The sequence below is a fragment of the Amblyomma americanum genome, chromosome 5, assembly GCF_052857255.1.
Source record: "Amblyomma americanum isolate KBUSLIRL-KWMA chromosome 5, ASM5285725v1, whole genome shotgun sequence".
Classification (NCBI taxonomy): domain Eukaryota; kingdom Metazoa; phylum Arthropoda; class Arachnida; order Ixodida; family Ixodidae; genus Amblyomma; species Amblyomma americanum.
Window position 1 is genome coordinate 187,429,639 of NC_135501.1, and position 26,240 is coordinate 187,455,878.

The 26,240-nt window shown below is 47.7% G+C and overlaps 1 protein-coding gene across 1 annotated transcript; it reads right to left on the reverse strand.

Moving 5' to 3' along the window:
• On the reverse strand, nt 1-25,850 carry LOC144133226 (glyoxylate reductase/hydroxypyruvate reductase-like). Its single transcript, XM_077666125.1, has 8 exons — nt 25,662-25,850; nt 10,667-10,794; nt 7,543-7,615; nt 6,674-6,790; nt 5,170-5,342; nt 3,802-3,961; nt 1,765-1,895; nt 1-402 (listed from the first exon to the last, which is right to left on the reverse strand). Exons 1-8 carry the CDS (start codon nt 25,730-25,732, stop codon nt 278-280), a joined length of 978 nt encoding a protein of 325 aa, XP_077522251.1. The 5' UTR covers nt 25,733-25,850; the 3' UTR covers nt 1-277.
• Nucleotides 25,851-26,240: the final 390 nt, after the last annotated feature.

The following is a 26,240-nucleotide window of genomic DNA, read 5'->3' on the forward strand; positions in this document are numbered from 1 at the left end:
TTCAACCACAAGTTGGCACAATTTTATTAAAGCTACGAAGGGCCACAGGCAAGATAATGACAGATGAAAGGGTGCGAAAAAATGTGTTTTTCAGAGAACAAGCATATGCGGACAAAGTTTGCAACGGCTCACACACACACACACAAACATACACCTGTACCAGGAACCAATGAGAATTTTTTTTCTTTAAATTAAAATCGACACACGCGGACCAGGGGTGGGTGGCTACCAGTGAACTGATTGTCTGGTCACCGCCACTTGCTCCCGAGGTCATGGTTCACATGTTGACCGGCTTGCTGCGGGTCGGCTTGCCCTGAAGGACGTTGATGATGTTGTCCACGGCTAGCAAGCCCATCTGAATTCGGACGCTGATCTCGGAGCTGCCAATGTGCGGTGTCACGACTGCAACGAAGAAGATTTAAACACGCCATATTAATGTGACAGGAGTTGAAGATCGCAAGATTAATCAAATATCGCGTCCGAGTATATATCGTGAGTTCAACATTCAACGCAGTTGAATATGAGCGGGATTAGTAGCTAGGCTTCTTGCGGCGGGCGCGTCACATCGGCTGATCGGTACTCTCACGCGTGTAGCCTCCTTGAGAGACAAGTGCTGTGTCATGGATATAATGTTTTATAATGGCTGGTTTCGGAAGTCTCGTATATAATGCCCCAAGCAGCGCAGGTAACCGGTCCAATATCGGAAATGGGTTGGTATAGACTGGCCCTGCCAAGGACCGGAGTATCCAATATTGGAAATGTGTAGGTAAAAACTGGCCCTGCCAAGGAACGGAGTAAAACCACCCATCTCGAATATTGGGCCAATTGCCTGCGCTGCTAGGGGCAGATTGCCTCAGATTTATTTAAGAAAAAAAGGCAGTGAGTCTAGGACGCACTACTTTGCTGCACCTACACTCTAAACAGAACGGAGTAAGCAGGAAGTGCGCTGTCCTCTAGAGCACACCCTCGGGTGCAAGAACTTTTTCAGAAGCCGAAGTCGCAGCCACTGAACCATAGCAGCGGGTGAACGATTTATTGGTGGCAAGACCTGATTTCAGTGGCATCAAAACCAATGCTTTAAAGCTGTACTACCTGTGATATAGAGTGTTAAAAAATAATACCCATTTCTGCTAGCAAAAATACATAGAATGTTAACATAACTGAAGAAACGGGTTTGAACAAACCAAGCTCAAAGCATCAGATGCCATACATGTTGGAGGCCTACTGAAAGTTAATTCATGCAAAAACTAACCCTAGCCTCAAAATAACAATATTTTTATGGTAGTGATGAGGCACGTAGCCAAAAATCATTTTCGGGAAGGGAAAAAGGTAACGTTTTTCATCGAGCAAGCGGGGGGGGGGGGGGGGGGGGCGGAGGGTTCCACCCTGGATTGGATACGCGTCTGATCGTATTGTTACATTGAAAGATTATGCAGCAGTTTTGAATTTTGATCTGGAAATACCGTACACGCTTGCGTATTTGCACCGAGTTTCATCATCCTTGAACAATCAATTGTTAAAAATTTTCAGCGCCAATATACATCGCGACCATTTTTTTCTGCTAAACCTCCCAGTATTCTTTACATTTTTGTAACATTTCTGCACATGAACTGACCATTAGTAACGAGATATCTGCAGTCCATTACTTTTAACCGGTGCTTTTCAAACCCATTTCAAACCCATTTTTTCAAAGCAAGCTCTAAGCATCAGATGCCATATATGTTGGAGGCCTACTGAAAGATAAATTCATGTGCAGTCACTCACTGAGGTTCCTGAGAGTCAGCAGCTTGTGGTCTTTGGGCAGAGGTTCGGGCAGGGACACATCGATGGCGGCGGCCCTGATGACTCCGTTCTTCAGGGCGTCGTACAGATCGTCCTGGTTGACCACGCCACCTCTGCGAAAACAGGTGCAGTGCAGCAGCATGGTTGATGACGTAAGCACTGCAACGTCACAAAGACTCGCGACCCAACAAATAAACGTCGAATGCGCACCACAGCTTTAGAGTGTATCACGGATTCTCGCATTATAGTATGCAGATGATGGCTATTATGGCCAAGAACGAATCCGGTGCGGAATTTCATGACGCACAGAAAATGATTGCGGGTCCGATCAGACGCTGTGTTTATGAGCCAACTTATTTTAAATTGGCTTACCGAGAAAACAGTCGCATAACTGGCGCCCAGGTTCGTTTTCTCGCAAATCATGACTCATATCTTACACGGTGCATCTGTCATTACTGTACATCTGTACTTTCATCACTGCATTAGGGCCTGGTTATGTACAGTATTGTACACTGTTAAAGGGAACATGCGGTCGTGTGAAGTTGACTTTCCGCAAGGCGCTGCTGCTGCGGAAAGCCGGAAAGAATGCCGAGCTGATAATGGTCCGGAGTTTTTTTTCGGCATCCTGTCCCCGTGCATGGATCTCATTTTTCACACCCACAACGCATCGATCACCTCTTGTCGCTGCTTAATTGGCTCTTTCCATTCTGTGGTCGCGTTCCGTGCGAAATAAGCAACATTTTCTCCTGGCTAGATTATCCACGTGTGAGTGACTTGGTTTACATGCCACTCAACGCGTACAGTACACATACGCGTACAAAAAACTCCGGACTATAACCAGCTTGGCATTCCTTCTGGCTTTCTGCAGCACCACCTCGCGGAAAGTCAACTTCACGCGACCGCATGTTCCCTTTAACAGTGTACCATACTGTACGTGTAACGTCTCAAATAGCCACCGGAAATTCCGATGTAAAAGCGTAGGAGCCCTGTGCGCCTATATCGAACTAAAGTTTTTCGGCATCTTCCATACATCGAATAGCGCACCGCGTGGCCACCCCGGGAAGGCTCGCTTACAGAGCCGCACCGAATGGACGACATCGAGCGGGCCTTTCCGCCCACTTCACAAAACCCCGCATGTGTGGTACCAGAAACCGTCGGTAAGCGCGCCACAAGCGCCGTGTCCTTATAGTTAACGCCCCCGTCGACATAGCGTTAGTCCTGCTAACTATACGTAACGCGCAGCCGGTCGTCCACCCTACAAGCTATACATGTCGCACAACTCTCATACCCAACAACTGTGGACAAAAGCAATTTCGAACAGTAAAGAGTTTATGAACGCAATTTTTTAATATATTTTAAGATTGCTCTATAAAAATCAATATATCCGCAGATCGCCCTTCGACAGGCTTGCATTTTTTTTTTCTATTAACGTTTTTGCTGCTTCCCATTAGTTTTTTAGGGCAGTCTCAACTGCTTCACGCGAGCGATGGAAAAACTTCAAAAGAAAGCTTTTGCTGCATATAGGAAGAATGGACCAGTACCTTCAACATTTCCATAACAGTACCTTACAATTTTTCAATATTCAAAATTTTTGTTAAGGAATGTTGGACATATATCTGCTTTATCTCATTCACAATCTTTACGAACTATATCTGCTTCCCTTCGGTGGGGCCTTCGGCCTACTGTAAGTACAGTAGTTACTTATATCACTGACTTTTCATATAAAAAGTCACGATTAAAAAAGTCATCAGCGCGCTCAAGTTTGCTTAATTAACGTAAATCATGTTCTCCTATAGCTGAATCTGTAGATTAATACGAAACTTTGTTTGCTTCCAGTCCTCTACACTAAAGCCTCCCAAGACTGCGATCTTCGAATTAAACTATCCAAAAGTGTCTGCGAACTTTCACATGAGCTGGGTTTTTTCTTTTTTTTAAACCCTAGGGTTGATGAGAGTGCAAAGACTTTCGAACAGATTTGAGAGCACAGCAGTGCGCCGCAGAGAGCAGACGGGAGCAGACCGGCTGGTGTTGACGAAGACGCCGGTCTTCTTCATCTTGGAGAAGAAGCTCTTGTTGAACATGCCCCTCGTCTCGTCGGTCAGGTTGGTGAGGGTGATGATGAAGTCCGACTGGGCGGCCACTTCGTCCACCGAACAGGCCACGGCCCCCATTTCCTCAGCTGCAAGGATCAGGCCACCCAACCGTTGCAGTTACACGATGCACATGACAGACAGCTTTCAATTTTTTTTCCCCACAAATTAGGAATAAAAGAGTAATTACTCGTTGACATCCACCCAAGCGCAGAAATATGGCTCTCGCCCTACCATTGGCTTGCTGTCCCGGTTAGCTCAACTCCGTTTGTAGAGCGGCTGCTCCGGTAAAGCGGTGGTCCCGGGTTCGAACCCCGTACCAGGACGAACTTTGTAGCGAAAGCTACATCGGCCACGAAATCACACTTTCGCCGTGCTCGCAAGTCCCGCCGAGGTCGCACCGCACCACGTGACTGGTCACGTGGCGAACCACGTGACCAGCCACGGCGCCGCGCCGCCGCCAGCTGCTTCCGCCACCGACCGCGTGGTCAGTGGCGAGCCGCTGAGACCCCCGCACACCCACTGAATAAAAAAAGAACCCTGAGTCGAGGCTAGGAATCGAACCAGAGTCTTTGGCGTTTGAGGCGGAGACGCTAACACTCCGCCACGGCAGCTCAAGTTTTAATCAAGAATAAAGGCGCATCTAGTGAATGCGCGCCTTTCATGTATTAACTATTCCGAACCAGATGTCGCCGCGCTTTCGCTACGCGTATCCTGGCCTAGCAGAGCTAGGCCATCGTCTTTTTTTTTCTTTAACTGCGACGCTTCTGAGAACGCTGTATAGCTTTCCTTTGTTGCCGTATGGCTGCGCTTGGGTGGATGTCAATGAGTAATCACTCCCGTATTACAAATCTACTCCACCTTGGGGGATTCCCCTAAACATCTGACCAACACAAATTAGGCCTACGAACATGAACGAGGCCTGAAGAGGACACATGAACGAGGCCTGAAGAGGACATAGCAGCCTGGCAGATGACGGCGAGATAAAAATGAAAGGCGATATTATCTACACGAGTACAAGGATAAACTAAGGGTCTTTGTGCCTCGAAAAGATATAAATACAGGCGGACATGTAATGGGCACATTTCGAGGTAGACAGAGCCTGGCAGATAACGGCGAGAGAAAAATTTAAAGGCGATAGTATCTACGAGTACAAGGATAAACCAAGGATCTTTCTTTGTGCCTCGAATAAATACAAATACAGGCGGGCATGAAATGGGCGCATTTCGAGGTAGACGAAGCCTGCGCCTTCGCACACACTGCATGGCTGCTCCAGAGGAGTGCTGTGCTTCCTCACCTGGCTTGATGGGCTGGAATTTGTCGTAGTAGATGGCCTTGCCAATGTAGAGGGCCTTCATGCACTTGAGCACACTCTGGGCGATGCGGCCCATGCCGATGAAGCCCACCGTGGCGCCTTGCAGGCCCTGGCCACACATCCACATGGGACCCCACGAGTGGATCCACTCGCCCCTGCGAAACAAGGCGGAGATCGGATTATTCGGCGTCGAGCTGTACGCATGCCGACACACTTATTACAGCGAGAGCTGTTAGGCGCCCATCCATCGCTTTCTCATCGCCGTCGTAGCCGTCACGTGACATTCAAGTCACGTGACGTTAATGTCATGTGACCTTACATCACGGTCAACCTGGGTCGCATGAGTCTGCGCGTAGCTCTGTTTGCAACAGCCGCCTGCCAGTGCAGGGCTGCATCACGTGACCACTACACCAGTGGTCACGTGACTAAACGCCTAAACAGCTATTGCTGAATATCGCGTTACACAGTCTAACCTAGAGTCACTAAATAAAGACTTATTTAGTGATTCTAGTCTAACCGTTTCTGCGAGTTTCTTTTTTTCCTCTTTACATCTACAATATACTGGAAGAACAGAAAGGGTCCCGGAGAAAGTTTTATTGAAATTTCGAGCCCTAGTTTTCCTAGCTCCTCGGAGGATTGCTGGAAAATTCTTTCTCAAAGCTTCATCTGCGGCGGGAATGTCGAGAAGTGCACTATCAGCAACGAATTAAACGCTTGTTAAGAGTACAAAGACTGGCCAGATGGTTTTATTAATTCGAATGCACTTCTTTTTAAGCGAAAAATAGGAAGTAGCAAAGCATTTGTCCTTCGTATTTACTTGCTACGTCGTGTCTATTTCGCACTGAGAAAAAAAAAAGGCATTGAAACGAAACCAGAACAAAAGAACCAAAGTTCTAACAGAAGCACACAAACATTAGTTCCTGGAAAGGAAATACAAGTGAGGTTGATTAGCACTTCTAAAGGACCCTCCTCGAACCTTGCGGGGGGGGGGGGGGGGGGGGGGGGGCAGAGGACGCCCCGAAAAAAAAACTGATTTCTTTGCCTCCTTCCTGCCCCGCCGCGGTGGCTCAGTGGTTAGGGCGCTCGACTACTGATCCGGAGTTCCCGGGTTCGAACCCGACCGCGGCGGCTGCGTTTTTATGGAGGAAAAACGCTAAGGCGCCCGTGTGCTGTGCGATGTCAGCGCACGTTAAAGATCCCCAGGTGGTCGAAATTATTCCGGAGCCCTCCACTACCGCACCCCTCTCTTCCTTTCTTCTTTCACTCCCTCCTTTATCCCTTCCCTTACGGCGCGGTTCAGGTGTCCAACGATATATGAGACAGATACTGCGCCATTTCCTTTCCCCCAAAACCAATTATTATTATTATTTGCCTCCTTCCCACCGGAGAACCCTACGCATGAGGAAGCTTGAACACTACAGGCATTAGAAGAGAGTCCGTATGTGACACACAGTCTAAAACCTCGAGGAAGAAACACAGTACTGACGCCTTGATGGCATTCGCGCAGTCCACGATTCTCCGTCCGGCGGCCAAGGACAGGGCAACAGTCAGTTCGGCCACGGAGTCCGAGGAAACGTCGGGCGTGTTGGTCACCGGAATTTTCCTGAAACAAAAAAAGATAAAGCATTGGAACCCGGTTCTCTTGGTCTGTGTCCAAGGAAACAAGAAAGGAAGAAGGGAAGGAAGAAAAAGAAAAGAACAGAAAGAGAAAAAAGATGAAAGAAAGAAGGAAGGAAGGAAAGAAAAAAGAAAGGAAAGAAAAAAAGAAAGAAAGAAGGAAGGAAAGAAAAATGAAGAGTTGCGATCTGCGTCCGTTGGTACATGGTCTTCAACAAGTAAACCAGTCAAACGACGATGGACAAGGATGAGACGAGGCACACACTGTGACTGGACCCATTTTGTTATAAAAGAAAGTATGCTGAAACTTAAATGCAGCGTTCTCAATAAAATACGCGGAATTTTCAGATATAAAGGTAACTAATCCACATTTTTTTCGCGACCTGACAGAATCAATACACATAGTTCTATGAGGTGTTACAAGCAAAACCGTTTTTCTCGAAAGAAAAAAAAAAACGTACGGCTAACGTATGCCTAATCTGAACGAAAAACGCCAATGTTGCTAAGCGAATGCAAAACATTCTGATGTATAACTCAATAAGTGATGAGTGGATCTTTGTCGATTAAAACTGCAGGGCACGAATCCTGGTTCGGTCTGAGAGATTAAGCTCTCAGATTCCGGATTTATTTAACGGCTATTCAGCCATTCAGGGCCTGGTAAGCAATGCTCTTTCATTAAGTAAAGTGTTTTTTTTTTTCTTGAAGCAGTTTGACTTGAAACCAAAAAGCTCGAAGTACCTGTTTTTGCACTCCGCTAAATCAATGTGGTCGAAGCCGACTGACATGGTGGCCACAATCTTCAATTTGTCCCCTGGAACAAATTCCAATGAGAATGTTAACCTTACACGCACAACACAGCGCACTATATGCAGATATTAGGACACAGCTAGACGACATGTTCATAAAACCTGACCACAGGGTTTTTCGATCAGGTCACCGAAGAACAAGGTCACATACTGGAAATGCATTGGCAAAGGATGCGCCTACAAAGGGCCAGTATGAAACCATCCCTCTACCAATATTGGGCCAATTGCCAGTGCTGCTTGGGATACTATGGTAGAAGCAGGCATATGTGCCCTAAATCATACTGAAAAAAGCTGTATGATGCAGTAACCTCATACAGGCTTCGTCATACAAATGCCACTTAACTTTGGTCACATGTTTAGGTGAATCCTCCAAGCTTGTGCACTAGACTTGCAATATGGTTGTAATAAGCGTGGCTTTGTAATAAGGGGCATCCACCTGCGGTTGGGTGACTGCCACTGAGTAATCACTGCCATATTGTCATACAATTTGTTGTATACTGTATGACATAAGCCTGATATATGTATGATTTTGTAAGAATGCATGACATTTGCTTGACATACATACGATAGCTGTAGATACTTGTATGGCAAACCTGTATGAGTTTATTGTACCATACAGCTTTTTTCACAAGGGAAGGCACTTCATATGTCCTACAAGAATTTCTCTCACATCCTCGCTTTGCCAATGAAGGATGGCAAGAATGCATGGTTTAGGAAAGGGGGGGGGGGGGGGGGTAAATGACACAGCTACAAAAAAAAAACTGAACATTTACGCCAACCATGCAGCATAAAGTAAGCTGTGAGGTGGAGGACCCACAGCCTCACATATGGGTCCATACGGGCCATATGGGTCCATACGGGCCATATGGGCCCAACGCTGGTTCCAAAACACAGGCCCCTTTCCAATTCCAACCAATTCCAATATTGGACCGATTACCTATGCTGCTTGGGCCCCATGTCAGGAGTAGGAACCAATGTGGGCAGCCCATTGAACACGGGCATGGACCAATGCGGGTTCTACAAGAGCAAGCCCCCAAGCTCCCCACAGGACACCGTTGTAGGTATTTCAGGGGCTACCCCAGCTACTATGGCCAACGTGGGCCGACATAGGCCCAACATCGTGTGCCACCTGGGTAACTCTCGCTGAATTTTATGATTTTTTAAACCAGAGAAAAACGTTGCGAATTTTACTGTCTTTGCAGACTGCGTTCCGGAGCGTGAACCTAAGTGGAGCCGCCCTCAGGCATCCTGTCAGTGTTCCAATAACCGTTGTAACACTTGAACGAAAATATTTCTGAAAGAATTGAGCTTGCTGTAGCATACTTTAGCTGCTCCGTAATATGCACAGAAAAATGAAGGCATGCCACAAAGCTGAGCACAATGTTGAAATTCTGTGACTTGATGTAGCAGTCAGGAGTGTACTTGAGTATTAATACCAAACCAAGGCAACTAAGGCAAAAAAAGCACCAAACACTTGCAAAATAAATGCTCTCGGTTACGACTAACACAAATTAAGGTATATGACATAAACCCTCTCCCTTGCCGAACCACATCGCACATCCCGTCGTCTTTATAATCACCACAGTTTTAGCCGCATATTCGGTCGAATAATAATAATAATTGGTTTTTGGGGACAGGAAATGGCGCAGTATCTGTCTCATATATCGGCGGACACCTGAACTGCGCCGTAAGGGAAGGGGTAGAAGGGAGTGAAAGAAGAAAGGAAGAATTATAGGTGCCGTAGTGGAGGGCTCCGAAATGATTTCGACCACATGGGGATCTTTAACATGCACTGACATCGCAAAGCACACGGGCGCTTTAGCGTTTTGCCTCCATAAAAACGCAGCCGCCACGGTAGGGTTCGGTCGAACCACAGCTTTCAATTCATCAGCGCTGCCGCGTGCCGTAATCTACTGGAATGACCTTCCTGATCGCATTGCTGCCATTCATGACCCTGCAGCCTTCAAAGAGCAAGTACTCCTGTGATTTTCTTAGTTGCTTTATACGCTGCCTTGTACTCTGCTAATCAACTTTTAGTAACCTTTGTTAGTTGTCACCTGTTGCATAATGATGCATGATTTGCTTTTGTCTCCTTTTGTGTCCTTCACTTCCTGTACATGCCCCCCTCACACAATAATCCTATTTGGAGCCTGTGAGTGTCTTGAGTGAGTGAATGAATGAATGAATGAATGAATGAATGAATGAATGAATGAATGAATGAATGAATGAATGAAAGTTTCTCGGATAATATAAGCTCCCATATAATTTTCTTTCTACAAGAAACGTCGGTCTTCTACAGGAACACCGTCATCTAAAGTTGTCAAACGGAGACTAATTAAGTGAATGGAGGACACAAATGTATTTTAACAAAAATAATAATAATAATAATAATAATAATAATAATAATAATAATTGGTTTTTAGGGAAAGGAAATGGCGCAGTATCTGTCTCAGATATCGCTGGACGCCTGAACCGCGCCGTAAGGGAAGGGATAAAGGAGGGAGTGAAAGAAGAAAGGAAGAAAGAGGTGTCATAGTGGAGGGCTCCGGAATAATTTCGACCACCTGGGGATCTTTAACGTGCACTGACATCGCACAGCGCACGGTCGCCTTAGCGTTTTGCCTCCATAAAGACGCAGCCGCCGCAAAAAACTAAGTTTCTGTGCATGGGATGAATACGGATCACCCCTGACGTCACTCCCAGTAAACCTTGTCAAAAACAACGTTGTCCCTTTCATAGGTGCACTTGACGGGGCAATGCGCGACAACGGCGGCTGCGTCTTTACAGAGGCAAAACGCTAAGGCGCCCATGTGCTGTGCGATGTCAGTGCACGTTAAGGATCCCCAGGTGGTCGAAATTATTCCGGAGCCCTCCACTACGGCACCTCTCTCTTCCTTACTTCTTTCACTCCCTCCTTTATCCCTTCCCTAACGGCGCGGTTCAGGTGTCCAACGATATACGGGACAGATACTGCGCCATTTCCTTTCCCCCAAAACCAATTATTATTATTATTCTGCTCGCCAAACAAAAGAGGTACAGAAAAAGTGGACACCCACCTGCGGCAATGACGTTCTTGTCCACCTTGTCGGTGAGCATGCAGAGCAGGGCGTCCTTCCCCTTCACGTTGTTCAGCAGCACGTCGTAGTTCACGGGCTCCTCCTTGTCCCAGCAGGTCACGTCGCAGCTGCGCAAGGGTGTGGAAACACGCGCGCTTAGGCAACGGGGGCGGGGCTTCACGCGACTAAGGTTACGATCGAGAGTGCAGCTGCAATCAACTTTGATTAAAGAAGACACACCGTGAAGAACAGCATATATGCAGTGCGCAAAGAGATTGCCGCTCGTTACGTAGCAGCATGAAAAAAGCTCGGGGACGATCGAGTGGATTAATGCGGAGGAAATGCAGCGGCATTTTTCTTGCTGTCGCCAATCTATTCCATTTGATTCTATTCCAGCTCCAATTCTATTCCAACTCTGATTCTAACCGAAATACAATTCCATTTTAAATACAATTCCATTTCAAATACGATTCCATTTCAAATACGATTCTATTTCAAATACGATTCCATTTCAAATACGATTCCATTTCAAATACGTTTCCATTTCAAATAATATTATATTTCACATCTGATTTTATTTAAAATTTGGTTCTATTTAAAATCTGTTTTTTTTTCAAATCTGGTTCTTCTTCAAATTTGGTTCTGTTTAAAATCTGGTTCTGGTAAAAACCTGATTTTGTTTAAAACCTGGTTCTTTTTTCAAATCTGGTTCTACTTAAAATTGGTTCGATTTCAAACCTGGTTCTTCTTTAGATCTGACTACTTCAAATCTGGTTGTTTTAAAAATCTAATGCTATTTAAATTCTAATTTAGTTTCTATTCTTACTCCATTTCTATACGTGATCGCTTCTTCTATTCATTTTTGCTGTCATTCTTAGTCCAACGCCGCCCTCCTCTGCCCTAAATGTGGAGAGGGGGATTGCTGGCAGGTCGAGAAAGGGGAATTCCCTTAAACACTCCCTGCCCCGTTTATAGCAGCCGGAGTCTTCACACAACGCCGACACCGAACAGTTCTCGCCTTCGTGCCCCTCATAATGCTACCGCATGAAGAACGAAGGCTACGAGAAAAATAAATATGCAGTGGACTCTCCCGTTAATTCGAGCCCCCGATTCATTCGAATGAATTTTCGACCCGCACTTCGAGCTCGGGTTACAAGAGCCGACTGCACAAAGTTTGAAAACAGAGACATCTTCAATACTAATAAACGTGGATTCGGCAATGGTATATCTGAACGGATAGGAATCCAACCAGGGCCTTTGGTGCTTGAGGCGGAGACGCTACCACTCCGCCACGACGGCTCCGACTCGAACCCGACCCGGGTTCGAACCCAACCGCGGCGGCTGCGCTTTTATGGAGGAAAAACGCTAAGGCGCCCGTGTACTGTGCGATGTCAGTGCACGTTAAAGATCTCCAGGTGGTCGAAATTATTCCGAAGCCCTCCACTATACAGCAACTCTTCCTTTCTTCTTTCACAGTCACCTTTATCCCTTCCCTCACGGCGCGGTTCAGGTGTCCAACGATATACGAGACAGATACTGTACCATTTCCTTCCACCAAAACCTATTATTATTATTATTATTATTATTATTATTATTATTATTATTATTATTATTATTATTATTATTATTATTATTATTATTATTATTATTATCTGAACGGCATAAACATGACCATTGCGTGTGGGCCTTGATACTAAGGATTCGCGCCGAAAAAGCACAGCTTGTCACCCCAATCACAAAAGCATTTGGAGAGTTGGAAACTTAGGTCCCAGATTGCACGAATCCGCGGAATTCTTGCTTGCAGTAAACGAGGTGCGTCACGCACCAGCGTAAATCATAAAAATCGAAAGGTATTCTTGGAGCGAGGTAATAGTATTAACCAGGATGCCACGGCAGCCGTAGCTGCGGTCAAATGGAAGGCACTATTGTTTAAAACTGTCCCCGACAAATCGTAGCGATTTAAATTTGCAACTCACGAGCTGTTTGCAACCACGGGTGTTCACAACTCTTTTAATTACGGAAAAACTCAAAACCGCTGATGGCAAGTTGAAATATCGGAAGAGAAACCAAAACGAAGCGACTTCCAAACACCGTCCGTGGTTTTTTTTTTTCCGCGGTATTAAAAAAAATATATATAGCGAAATACAAGTGTTTCGCCGCTGCTTCGAACACGCAGGGCCAGGTGACGCCAGCTGTAATCGCCCTACATCTGTGGCGCCACGTGCGGCCGGCCTGGCAGACAGAACGTTCAGCTGCTGAAAACGTGGTGCAGCAGGAAACGACACGCGCCGTGACCGCTTTATTAATAATAACAATAATTGGTTTTGGGGGAAAGGAAATGGCGCAGTATCTGTCTCATATATCGGCGGACACCTGAACCGCGCCATAAGGGAAGGGATAAAGGAGGGAGTGAAGGAAGAAAGGGGTGCCGTAGTGGAGGGCTCCGGAATAATTTCGACCACCTGGGGATCTTTAACGTGCACTGACATCGCACAGCACACGGACGCCTTAGCGGAGGAAAAACGCTAAGGCGCCCGTGTGCTGTGCGATGTCAGTGCACGCAACATTAAATTTAGCGGAAAGGCACTAGAGTAGGCTAGATGTTTTGGCCAGCAATGACACACAGCGTGACGCACCGTGGCATGACGTCACGTTGTCGGCAAACAGTGATGATAGTTTACCGGTAGCATATTTCAAAACTGAGGCGGAGAGATTGCCCATCAGTTTTAGCGTTAGGCTAAGATTGAAATTTAGCGAACGAATAGACATGAAACGAGAAATTTGGTAAAAGTTAGTTAATAAAAGCGGTTAATGAGCTCATGCGGCAAGGCGCCCGGCGAATACAAATTTCGTTCGCGAGCTGATGCCTCGTGAGGGTTTAGTAGTAAGGCGCATCGGATAAAGGCTTTGACCTTTCAAGGCCGTAAAAAAAAAAGAAATTTTTTTTCAGGAAAATGAAGAAAAGAAACGACGGCGTCACGCAGAAGCCGTGCGAGTGATGGAGAGTGAAAGAGAGAGAAAGAGAAAGAAAGAGAGAGGAAGAGAGTAAACTGCAGCTCCCCGCGGCGGCGTGCAACTGAAAGCCGGCTCCGACCTTGGCCTTACTAAGCGGACGGCGGCCACGCAAGAGCGCGCTCACTTCCACGAAGGGAGAGAGGAGAAAGGGTTGAAAGAGAAACAGCCCGAAGAACGGGCAGCTGATGCGAAGGGAAAAGGGGGTGGAAAGAGAGGGAGAACCGAGGGGAAAGGAATCCCTCCTCTTCCACTTGCTGGCGCTCTGGACTTGCGCAACACGTCATGTCGCGGTCGGTGGAAACAAAATTACTCGCTCTCTCTCTCCCTCTTTTCCACCCGCGGAGTGAAGAGGAGGACTGACAGCTGAAGGTTGGAAAGGCTTGCATGCTGAAACGGAGCCACTGCGCTTGTTGTATATATACCGTTATCCGGTTGCACCAGCGATGCGATGTAAGTACACGGCCTCGGTTACGACAGGGCTGTCTCATTAACGTCGAAAGGCGTGATAGATGCGACGGGCTTTGTTTAATTTCCGCAGTCCTGTCCTGTCCAGATGGGTTGTAATTTAAAAGCGCTGCCCTCCTTTATCGAAGCTCACCACTGCGATCATTCACCGCCTTATAAACCACGAATGTGTATACAGCCCAGCTCGAAATGAAAGCCAGCGTGATGTTCGCAAGCCTTCGGTGGCTACACCTCGGATACGAACGCGGGTCACAGTTTTGCACCGATCGATACATAGGGTTCTCAAACGCCAGCTAGGTGATTTAGTTCCGTGAGTCACCCCAAAGCAGAGGCAAAAATTCCTATCCTGATCAGCACAACGCCAGGACACGAAACAATCCCGCCCACTGCATCTCTAGAGTTTTTTTTTTTTTAAGCGAAATTTATTGCTCCAGGGCATCAATGATGGGTGAAGGTGTGATGAATGATGTAGTAGAGATTAAATGAATGGAAAAAGGTTCGCTGATTTGATGAAGTCCAGTAGAGAACGATGGTACGGTCCCATGCGTCCAGGCAATGTATGAAGCAGGGTTTCTTGGTGAAATACCTGCTACCATCAGGTGCCGGATCCTTGTAGGCTTGAGAGCTGGGCAGTCCCACAGTAAGTGATGAATGTCGGCCTCAATGTCCTCGTGTTTACATATCGGACACCCTGGCCGAGGAAACAATTCTCGGTACTCCTCTTGGTCGCGGGCTCGACTTGCCTGGTCCGCGGCGACAATTTTTCGATTGCGCCAATTTGATACATAAACCCGAAGGAGTTGGCGCGCAGCTCACGAATTAGGCCTAAGTCTTCCATTACAGGGTACGGAGTTACTCTGCGATGTAAAACTTCACTAAATTTACTTCTAGGCGCTCCTTGTCTAACTTTAAATTATTCTCCCTCTTTAGAGTGTTAGGCCGTTCTATTACCTCAAAAAGAAGTTTAGGAAACACTGTTCCAGTAAAGCTCGGGCGACAGAACCCTGGGGCTACCGACTGCTTACGATGAAAACTGTGTGCCCCAGTGGAATTGGAATCAAAACGTCAACAGTTGTGTTACATCGTCAAAAAAAAAAAGGGGGGGGGGGGCATAGAGTAACTGGAAACCCCGCTGTCGTGCGCATTTGTTGGCAAAAAGCAACAATGGAAAGCAAGAATCACTCCAGCAGAACGGTTCTTTTTCTTTCTTTTGGAAGAGGCGACCGGAGTAGTTGTCCGGAGGGGACCTGTTGCAAGTGACAGATAGCTGAACTTTTCCACTGGTTTGAAAAGGCTGAAATGCCGCCCATTAGCTCTGCATGTGAGAGGTACGTAACAGATGCACGCAGAACTGTGTGTTGTGTACACACAGCTGCACAAAACGGCCGCGAAATTTATTTGTAAACATTTCAATCAGAGATGGCATTTGAGCCAGAATTGAATGCACCTATCTTTCTCGATTGGCAAACAAAGGCAAAGTACACAACGAGCAAAAAGTTAGCTCAAAGCCTGTACTCAAGCAAAATGAATCAGTACACACAAAAGAAAGTAAACAACTCAAGACAATCACGTCAAGCATGTCAGCTCAAGGCGCGTGGAGGAAAGGTTTACATCCTGTCTTTGCCAGGTCTGTCCCACTCGTTAATAGTCCTCGGAAAGAAAATGCGGTCAAAACAGTTACTACGAGTGGAAATGCGGGTAGTTGAGAGGGCATAATCTTACTGTATCATCATCATCATCATCATCATTTATTTTCCCTTAAAGACCCAAATGGGGCATTACATAAGGCGGGGGGGGGGGGGGGACAAATGGTAATAACGGGTAACAAAGGTAGAACACAAATATAAATGCAAGCACAAATAAACACAGTAAACGCATTGAAATTAACAAGTCAATAAATAGGCAAATAAAAAGGTTTTTGCAGAAATTGAGGAGAGAAATAAGCAATCAATAAGTTTTTATATTTTACTGAGTTGGTTTCATCGACAATACCCTCAGGGAGTACATTCCACTCAACATATCCCGCACAATTTGCGTGAAAAGCCTGCTGTATGATAACCTTCGACTGGCGGGAAGGTAAGTGCTACGCGCAAAAATGTCGACCTCACATTTTCGAGCGGCTTGGACAAGCCGCGTCCCAGATCTTTATTTACGACGAATCGCATATTCCGAAGGTCATTCTGAATGCTGCGAGCGCGGGTTCATGTTCGAACTATGGAGAAAAGGTTACAGCTGAACGTCGTGAAGAAAGAAACGGCGATTCCATGTGCACCCGCCGCGGTGGCTCAGTGGTTAGGGCGCTCGACTACTGATCCGGAGTTCCCGGGTTCGAACCCGACCGCGGCGGCTGCGTTTTTATGGAGGAAAAACGCTAAGGCGCCCGTGTGCTGTGCGATGTCATCATCATCATCATCATCATCAGCCTTACTACACCCACTGCAGGGCAAAGGCCTCTCCCATGCCTCTCCAATTAACCCTATCCTTTGCCAGCTGCATCCACCCTTTGCCTGCAAACTTCTTAATCTCATCCGTCCACCTAACCTTCTGCCGCCCCCTGCTACGCTTACTTTCTCTTGGAACCCACTCCGTTACCCTTAAGGACCAGCGGTTATCTTGCCTTCGCATTACATGCCCTGCCCAAGCCCATTTCTTCATCTTGATTTCGACTAGGATGTCATTAACCCGCGTTTGTTCCCTCACCCACTCTGCCCGCTTCCGATCTCTTAACGTTACACCTATCATTTTTCTTTCCATGGCTCGCTGCGTTGTCCTTAACCTAAGCTGAACTCTTTTCGTTAGCCTCCACGTTTCTGCCCCGTAGGTGAGTACCGGTAAGATTATGCTGTTGTACACTTTCCTCTTGAGGGAAATTGGTAAACTGCCACTCATGATCTGCGAGAATTTGCCATATGCGCTCCAGCCCATTCTTATCCTTCTAGTTATCTCCCTCTCATGATCTGGATCAGCTGTCACTACCTGCCCTAAGTAGACGTATTCCGGCACAATTTCTAGGCTTTCGCTGCCAATTGTGAACTGTTGTTCCCTTGCTAGGCTGTTGAACATTACCTTGGTTTTCTGCATGTTAATTTTTAGACCCATCGATCTGCTCTGCCTGTCTAACTCGTTGATCATGATTTGCAGTTCACCTCCTGAGTGACTCAGCAAGGCAATGTCATCAGCAAATCGCAGATTATTTAGGTATTCTCCATTTATTCTTATTCCCAACTGTTCCCAATTCAGGCTTCGAAATACCTCCTGCAAACATGCGGTGAACAGCATTGGCGAGATCGTGTCTCCTTGCCTGACGCCCTTCCTTATTGGAATTTTATTGCTGACTTTATGGAGGACTATAGTAGCTGTGCAGTTGCTATATATATCTTCCAGTATTTTGACATAAGGCTCTTCTATCCCCTGATTACGCAATGCCTGTATGACTGCTGAGGTTTCCACTGAGTCGAATGCTTTCTCGTAATCAATGAAAGCTATATATAGAGGTTGGTTATATTCTGCGCATTTCTCTATCACCTGATTGATAGTGTGAATATGATCTATTGTGGAATATCCTTTACGAAAGCCTGCCTGATCATTTGGTTGATTAAAGTCTAACGTTGCCCTGACTCTATTAGCGATTACCTTAGTAAATACTTTGTAGGCAACGGATAGTAAGCTGATCGGCCTGTAATTTTTCAAGTCCTTGGCGTCTCCCTTCTTATGAATTAAGATAATGTTTGCATTCTTCCAAGCTTCTGGTACAGTTGAGGTCATAAGGCATTGCGTATACAGGGTGGCTAGTTTTTCTAGCACGATGTCCCCTCCATCCTTCAACAGATCTGCTGTTACTTGATCCTCCCCAGCTGCTTTTCCCCTTTTCATTGCTTCTAAGGCTTTCTTTACTTCATCTTTCGTTACTGGCGGGATGACGCATTGCTGTGCACTGCTTTCTTTCTCATTAGCGCTCTGATTACATTGGCTACTGTACAGGTCTGTGTAGAACTCTTCGGCTACGTTAACTATCTTATCCATATTGCTAATGACATTGCCCTGCTTGTCTCTTAATGCATACATCTGGTTTTTACCTATGCCTAGTTTCCTCTTCACTGTTTTTAGGCTACCTCCGTTCTTTATAGCATGCTCGATTCTCTCCATATTAAACTTCCTTATGTCGGCTACCTTGCGCTTATTTATTAACTTTGATAGCTCCGTTAGTTCTATTCTATCGGTAGTGTTAGATGCCTTCATGTTTTGGCGCTTCTTAATCAGATCTTTCGTCACCTGAGATAGCTTTCCGGTATCTTTTCGAACTGTCCTACCGCCTACTTCTACTGCGCACTCCGTAATTATTGATGTCAGGTTATCGTGCATTGAATGAACATCAGGATCATCTTCCTCAGTTAAAGCCGAATATGTGTTTTGCAGCGCTATCCTAAACTCCTGTGCTTTCCCTCTTAAGGCTAACTCGTTAATGGTCTTCTTCTTCGCTAGCTTCTTCCGTTCCCTCTTCAAGTCTAAGCTAATTCTAGACCTTACCATTCTATGGTCGCTGCAACGCACCCTTCCGAGGACGGCCACATTCTGAATGATGCCAGGTTTAGCGCATAGTATGAGGTCGATTTCATTTTTAATCTCACCATTGGGGCTCTTCCAGGTCCACTTCCTGTTTTCTCGTTTGCGGAAGAAGGTATTCATGATCCGTAAATTATTTCTATCCGCGAATTCGACTAATAACTCTCCCCTGCTATTTCTAGAGCCTATCCCATAGTCACCTACCGCGTGGTCGTCAGCCTGCTTCTTTCCCACCTTCGCATTGAAGTCGCCCATCAGTACAGTGTACTGCGATTTTGCTTTATTCATTGCTGATTCTACGTCCTCATAGAAGCTTTCAACGGTCTGGTCATCATGGCTGGATGTGGGTGCGTAGGCCTGCACCACTTTCAGCTTGTACCTCCTATTCAGCCTAATTACTATAGCTGCTACCCTCTCGTTAATACTGTAGAACTCCTCTACGTTGCCAGCTATATCCTTATTAATGAGGAAACCCACACCTAGTTCTCGTCTATCCTCTAACCCGCGATAGCACAGTATGTGTCCGTCTTTTAGCACTGTATACGCCTCACCTGTCCTCCTAACTTCGCTAAGCCCTATCACATCCCATTTAATTCCCGCTAATTCCTCAAACAACACTGCTAGGCTAGCCTCACTAGCTAAAGTTCTAGCGTTAAACGTTGCCAGGTTCAGATTCCAATGGCGGCCTGTCCGGAGCCAGAGATTCTTAGCACCCTCCGCTGCGTCACAGGTCTGACCGCCGCCGTGGTCAGTTGCTCTGCAGCCGCAACGATGGCGTAGCGATGGATGCAGCGATGGCGTAGAGGTAGAACATCCGCCTCGCGTGCAAGAGGACCGGGGTTCAAATCCTGGTGCCGCGCAACTCTCCACCGGGTTAAAAAAAAAAACAAATCCGCGTGTCGATGGAATTGCATAACCAGGCCTGGAGTGCGGCCTTATCTCGGTGACCAGAACCGACAACACACTCTCTCACCAGAGCAGGATTTGGCCACCCTGGTGTAGTACTTGGCCACAACCTTCTATGATCAAACCAATTAACCCTCGTGCGATGTCAGTGCACGTTAAAGATCCCCAGGTGGTCGAAATTATTCCGGAGCCCTCCACTACGGCACATCTCCCTTCCTTTCTTCTTTCATTTCCTCCCCTATCCCTTCCTTTACGGCGCGGTTCAGGTGCCCAACGATATATGAGACAGATACTGCGCCATTTCCTCTCCCAAAAAAAACCAATTACTATACTCCACGTGCGTTCAGTGCAGCGAAAAACTCGAGACACATGAACCAACGACACGGTGGAAATACTGCATAATAATAATAATTGGTTTTTGACGAAAAGAAATGGTGCAGTAACTGTCTCACATATCTAGGTGGACACCCGAACCGGGCCGTAAGGGAAGGGGTAAAGGAGGGAGTGAAACAAGAAAGAGGTGCCGTAGTGGAGGGCTCCGGAATAATTTCGACCACCTGGGGATCTTTAACGTGCACTGACATCGCACAGCACACGGGCGCCTTAGCGTATTGCCTCCATAAAAACGCAGCCGCCGCGGTCGGGTTCGAACCAGGGAACTCCGGATCAGTAGCCGAGCGCCCTAACCACTGAGTCACCGAGGCGGGGTGATATATTGCATGGTGAATCGGAAACGAATAAACGCATAACCGGACTCGTGAGAAAACATTCTGTGCCTCTCACAGAAGATAGTCATCGTAAGTCCATTCGGTATCATTTGGCTGTTGTACCCGCCTTCGCACGTTTCGCGTCGCACAGATTTCAGTAATAAAGGTCGCAATTATTCTACGCGAGACAAACTTTCTCGGATTCATTTCTTCACCGTGCTGGCCCGTCCAATACCCTTACAAAAATTGTATACAGTCTATAGACTGTCCATAGACTTCTGTCTATCAAGTCTATAAACTGTTTGTAGACAAATCCCAGAGAACAGTCTGTATACAATACAAATCCTATAGACAGTTTATAGAATATTTATAGATTTATGGTTATACACTTTTAGCAGACTTGTCTATAGACAGTCTATAAGACTATGAATAGGCAAAAAGAAATATCTATAGGAAGGCAATAGAGTCAATAAGAAGTCTATAGACTGTCTATAGACCATTTTAGTAAGGGTATGAAAGGCAGCGACCAGATGCCACAGAAATACGCAAACTTGAAAATGGCTTCGGGATATTACACACCAGGTGCTACCCAGAAAACAGGGAAACCGTGCTTGTCAAGCACTACGGAGTAATCATTAACCGCATTCTCGAATTTCGTTCCCTTTGGTATTGAAGAACACTGTATACGTCATACGAGTGAAAGCGCCTTCACCTTCCCATTGCAATAATTCCTGATCTTTCATCGCTTGGCTAGGCCCTTTCTGTAAGTGTTACGCATTACTGAATTTCCAGCTTATTCCGACTGCTTCCTTTGCTTGTTCGATATGCTGCTCTTGCTTTTTCACTTTCACATTATCCTTGTGCGCTGCCCACTCCCCGCCTGTAGTGCACCGCCCTGAGGGTACAACATAAAATGAAAGGTCATAAAAGACGTCTTCCGAGCCAGTGAATGTTCCCTCTGGTATTCTCGGCGACAGCGACGCTGCAGCAACACACATGCACCCCCAACGAAACCTTCGTCCGATAGCCTCCGTGAGAACGCCTGCGACGCTGTAAAGTCGGCCATCAAGCCTCCACTCCAGAGGGTTCCGGCGTCTTTATCGGGGTGTATGTCGGCCGGGTTGCAACGGGCACAGAGTGCAAGAAACAAGGGTACGTCAAATGTGTCACGCACTCCGGCTGCAGCCAGCGCTATCGGCGGAAACGTACAGGGGAGTTGGTCGGAGTACGAGTGCGGACGAACCAGAGACAAAAAAGAAAAAAAAAGAAAACACTGTCGGTCTCGCCGTCCCCACGAGCAGAGCTGATCGATATACGCACCGGGGGAACACCCGTCTGGCACATGTGCTGTCCGCATTAAGCGGCAGATCCGGCCGTTTAATGTAGCACGGAAAGAAGCTCGACGTTATCAAGAGACTGCTGCCCACTTTCTCAGCACAGATGGCATAAAATGAGCACGACGTTATGTGTAGTGGGTAATAAATAAAAAACGAAGAAAGTTGCAAAGAATCAAAGTGTTTCATTGACCGACTACATGGGGCCCATTATAATAAGCATTAGCCAGCGCATCCAATCTCCGCAAATGGCTTCACTTTAAGCGAGTGGTGAAGTCGCTTAATATGAAACAAAAAAAAAGTTCCGTATGCTGGGCTGGACGAAATTTGCGGAACGTATATGCCATCAATACGGCGTGATACGGCGGTGCGACAGTTGCGAAGCATACACACCACGCAGCATCTCACAACAGAAGTGTTGATGGTAGCCTATGCTATTATCTTCAACTTATGCTTAATTTAACAGGGATACCGTACCCGACCCTCTGAGCGCTTCTGGAATGCAGGTGACAAATTCCCAAGAGCCAGCCCTCCTTCACCCACCATGTGCAGAAAGCTTCTACCGCACGAAAACAGGCGCAGTCAAAACCATGGACAAAAAAAAAAATGGGTCGACGCAGCAGTTAAAGATAACACCTGCTTTAAAAGCAGCCGTGCAGCGCATGATTGATAAAGGTTATCCTAAACGCAACTCATGTTTACACAAAACGAAAGTAGCTACACCACTGTAATCCGAGCGGAACGCAAACAAAAATAATGCGAAACCTACGCATCCGCAATCCGAACCTACAGCGCGCACTACGATCAGTCGAAGACTACGAACGACCAGAGAGTTGACTTGATGAGAACGAAGGTTCATGAGAACTCGGCCAAAGAACGCCATCAGAGCTGAAACTTAACGAGCGGCCTTCACATGAGCCAAGGACTGAAGGGCCATTTTTCAAGCGGGAAACGAAGAAAAAAAAACGGCTTTACGCAGTACGCAAGTGTTCCATTAACCGAAATACGTGGCGCATTAAAAACCGAAAGGAAGCCAAGGTCTCCGCCATTATGGGCGCGCGGCACAAAGGAACGTTTCCCGCACCCCAAGCAGCCAGCACGAAGGCCGGGGAGCCAACACGGCTGTGTCAAGGTGACCCTCGGAGGCGGCCACGTGCGTTCCTTCCTTTTTCAACTCCGCCGGGGCCAAAAATAAGACAGCAAAAACCGCCGCCAAAAGCTCCTTTCATGCCCCGAGAATGTTTTCTCACGTAGACCATATCCCCCCTCCGCTTGACGCCACCCAAGGACGTTGTCAAACGGCCGAACACGCTCGCCGCCTGAAAATATTTTTTTTCTCCGAGGATTGCGCCCGAGATGTGCATTGACGAGACGGAAACGCCCCCTCAAATCGAGTCGCTACCTAACACCCTCTCCACCCTCCCACCCCCCGATTCGGCCTCCCCGAACATCAGGAGTGGAGCTGTCTCTCTCTCGCTGCGGTTAAAATCAGGAGGAGACATCGCGAGACTTAACGCTCTCCCCCCGAAAAACGAGAGAGGGTGAGGAGGATGTTCCGGACCGAAACAACCCCCGAGAGCGCGGTTCGGCGCCCTGAAGACTTCGGAAAAAGCCTGGGGGGGGGGGGGGGGGGGGGTGGAACCAGCGAGAGAGGCTACGGAGAGTGGCTCCTCTGGAAAGACCGCAGTCTGAGATGAGAACGAAATGAAGTAAACCATTAAATAAAGGAAGGAAATAATGATAGAACGAGCTAAAGAGATACAAAGGGAAGGAAGAATGAAAGAAAATGAAAGCGTGAAATATCAAAGGAAAGAACGATGGATGTTTAGTCTAAGGGGTCTAACGTCCCAAAGCGACTGGGGCTACGGGGGACGCCGTAGTGAAGGGCTCCGGAAATTTCGAACACCTGGGGGTTCGTTAACGGGCACTGACATCGCGCAGTGCACGGGCCTCTAGAATTTCGCCACCATCGAAATGCGACCTCCGCGGCCGGGATCGAACCCGCGTTTTTCGGGTCAGTAGCCGAGCGCCATAACCACTGAGCGACCGCGGCGACTGAAAGAACGACGGATAGAACGAAAAAAAAAGAAAAGCTTCGCTCTTGAGAGAGCTACAGAGAACGGGACCGCTTTTAAGAACGCCCTCCCTGCCTCCGGGGGCGCCAGACATGACGACGTCTGTCCAGTCTTCGAGGAGCGGCGAAGTGCGCACAGCTGTCAACTGTAAAAGCGAACAACGAGCGCGCGCAGCCCGTAGCACAACGCGAACCAGATTAGAGCTCTCTCAGACAGGCAGCTGCGTCATCTGCTCGGAGATCGTAAAACTGTAACGTTACTGAAACAAAAAGAACAGAAAGGGCATAGCGACTCTAACGCTGCGTTGGTCGGAGAAAAAAACCGCACAGTAGCGGTTTTTTTTCTCTGAGCGCTACTTGAAAGGCACCAGTCTAAAAACAGCATACGGCTGCACAGCCTAATTGCTATTCTAGTCGGAAGTAGACAGCTGTTCGCATTTCGTCGCAGGTGTTTTTTGTCGGCGGAGAGCACTAGCCGTTACCAGCTCCTGAGAAGCAGGCTTCGCTGTTATGCGCCGCAGTTCCGGGACAAAGCCAGCGTTACGCATATAGCGCTCGCCTAATTCGTCATCGCGGAAGCAAATGTTGACGCACCGCGAGATTAGATAACGGATCTTAACGCCGAAGTACGACGCACCTGTTTTTTTCCTGCATACGCAATGCGCCGTCCCAATAGAGCTCATGACGTCTGTCAGGTTACAGTTTACCTTGGGATTTAAGATAAATAGTAGCCAACGCAAAGAAACAAACATAGCGCATACTCTGAAGTGACCGATTGCAGAGATAAGCAGCAATCGGCCAAGCGAAGCGCCTTGCGCGCTTTTATGAATGCGTGCAACGAGGCAGAAATGTCGCTACAGCCACTTATCTCTACTCAAGGCCGCCGCCGTATATTTCACGGACAGGGAAGCACACATACCGGAGCTGCATCGTCAGGCGCCAGAGTTCCGGCGGGAACGTTACAGACGCGACGTCCGGTACCGGAGTTTCGTTGGTTAAACAAAAAAAAAAAATAAACCACCGCTTAACGGGAGCATTCACCTCCGCTCACACAAGCGTTCCCTAAGCGCGCCGCGGCCGAGTTTTTATTACAAGACGAGTCCGAAAATAAGCGGCCCACCACCCGGTTATTTCAGCTCGTTCCCAAACGCACGCCAGGGATCGCGCAAAACGTGCCTCCGGCGAACCGCTAACTTCCTCCAAACCATCATTACACGCGCGCGCGCACAGTTGTCATTCAGTTGACCTTCGCACCCCCCCCCCCCCCCTTTCCTCTTGCAACGGCACACACAAGTGCTTCGGCCCGCACAGCTTCCCGTTTCCTTGGGGGCAATTCTAGGCCGGAATCGCGACGCCCACGAGGCGTGTGGGTGGGATCCAACGGCTAGCTACTCGCACATCCCCACTTAGACACACTAAACCAGACAGCTAGCCTGTGACAAGCGTCCCGGGAATGTGTCAGGGCGCGTGGCTTGCGCTACGCTTGTGAGCGCGTATCACAGAAAGTAAGGCTTTTAAAGAAAAGCCGCGAAAGGGGGGAAAAAAGGGGCCGTTAAAAGGCGCGCGTTCTCAACGACAGAATCCCCGGACGGCGGTTTATCTTCCGCGGTGTGATAACAGTTTGGCGGGCTTTGTTTGAACGACACCGTCTTGACAGGTGCAGACGGATTTTTAACTCGGTGCCCTCTCCAAGCGCCGCCAAGCAATGAGTGAAAGGTTGACCGATTTAAACTCAGCGTCGGTTGCTAGCTTCAAATGCGATCATATACCTGACAAGGTTTTCGATGCATCCGAGACATTTGTCAATCGGACAACGTGGGGATCCTAAACCTGACAGAATGAATGGCACTGCTGTTGCAGCAGCAGAACGCTGGCGCGCGGTCGGAGGGAGGCGCAGTGCGGCGCTCACTGGACAAGAGGGATCGACTTACTGCTGCTTGAGCTTGGCCATCGCCTCAGCCGGGATGTCGGGCCTGGTGCAGTAGACCGTCGGACGCGCCATGGCTGACGTGAAGAGCGAGAAGCACCACAGAACCGGGACGCAGCGGGGTTGAGGACGGAGTGGCGAGCACGTCAGCAGACGCCGGCTGGTTGCCCTGTTCTCCGCCGCTTCCGCCGATCGCCGCTGGCCTGGAGAGCGGCGCTGGCGTCGCTCGCGCTTGCGCCGTCCGCCGGAGGAGCAGCCACGTGACCGACGGCACGAGCAGACGGAGCAGACGACGAGGAGCAGACGACGCAACGCTCTAGCAACGCAGCCGTGCGTGGCCTCAGCCTCACCACTATGATCCTAAATTGCTCGGCTCTAAGCTAGCCCTACATATCGAATGCCGGTCAACGCTTCGGAGTTTCGCAAAGGGCCGATAATGCTGCGTTCTGGGCATGAAATGCGTCAAGATTAAACATGGAGCATTTAATGAGTGCTAAGGCACCCCCTTTTTTTTCTTTGCAGAGTTCAGAAGGCAGGAATTATGTATTTATTTTTAAGTAACAAGATAAACTATTATAATTGT

Coding starts and splice junctions, on each gene's coding strand:
- LOC144133226 (XM_077666125.1), bottom strand. CDS start 25,732: ATGGCGCGTCCGACGGTCTACTGCACCAGGCCCGACATCCCGGCTGAG. Junction 7,616..10,666: donor CAAGAACGTCATTGCCGCAG/GTGGGTGTCCAC, acceptor AATTTGTTCCAG/GGGACAAATTGAAGATTGTG. Junction 6,791..7,542: donor TTAGCGGAGTGCAAAAACAG/GTACTTCGAGCT, acceptor TTTTTGTTTCAG/GAAAATTCCGGTGACCAACA.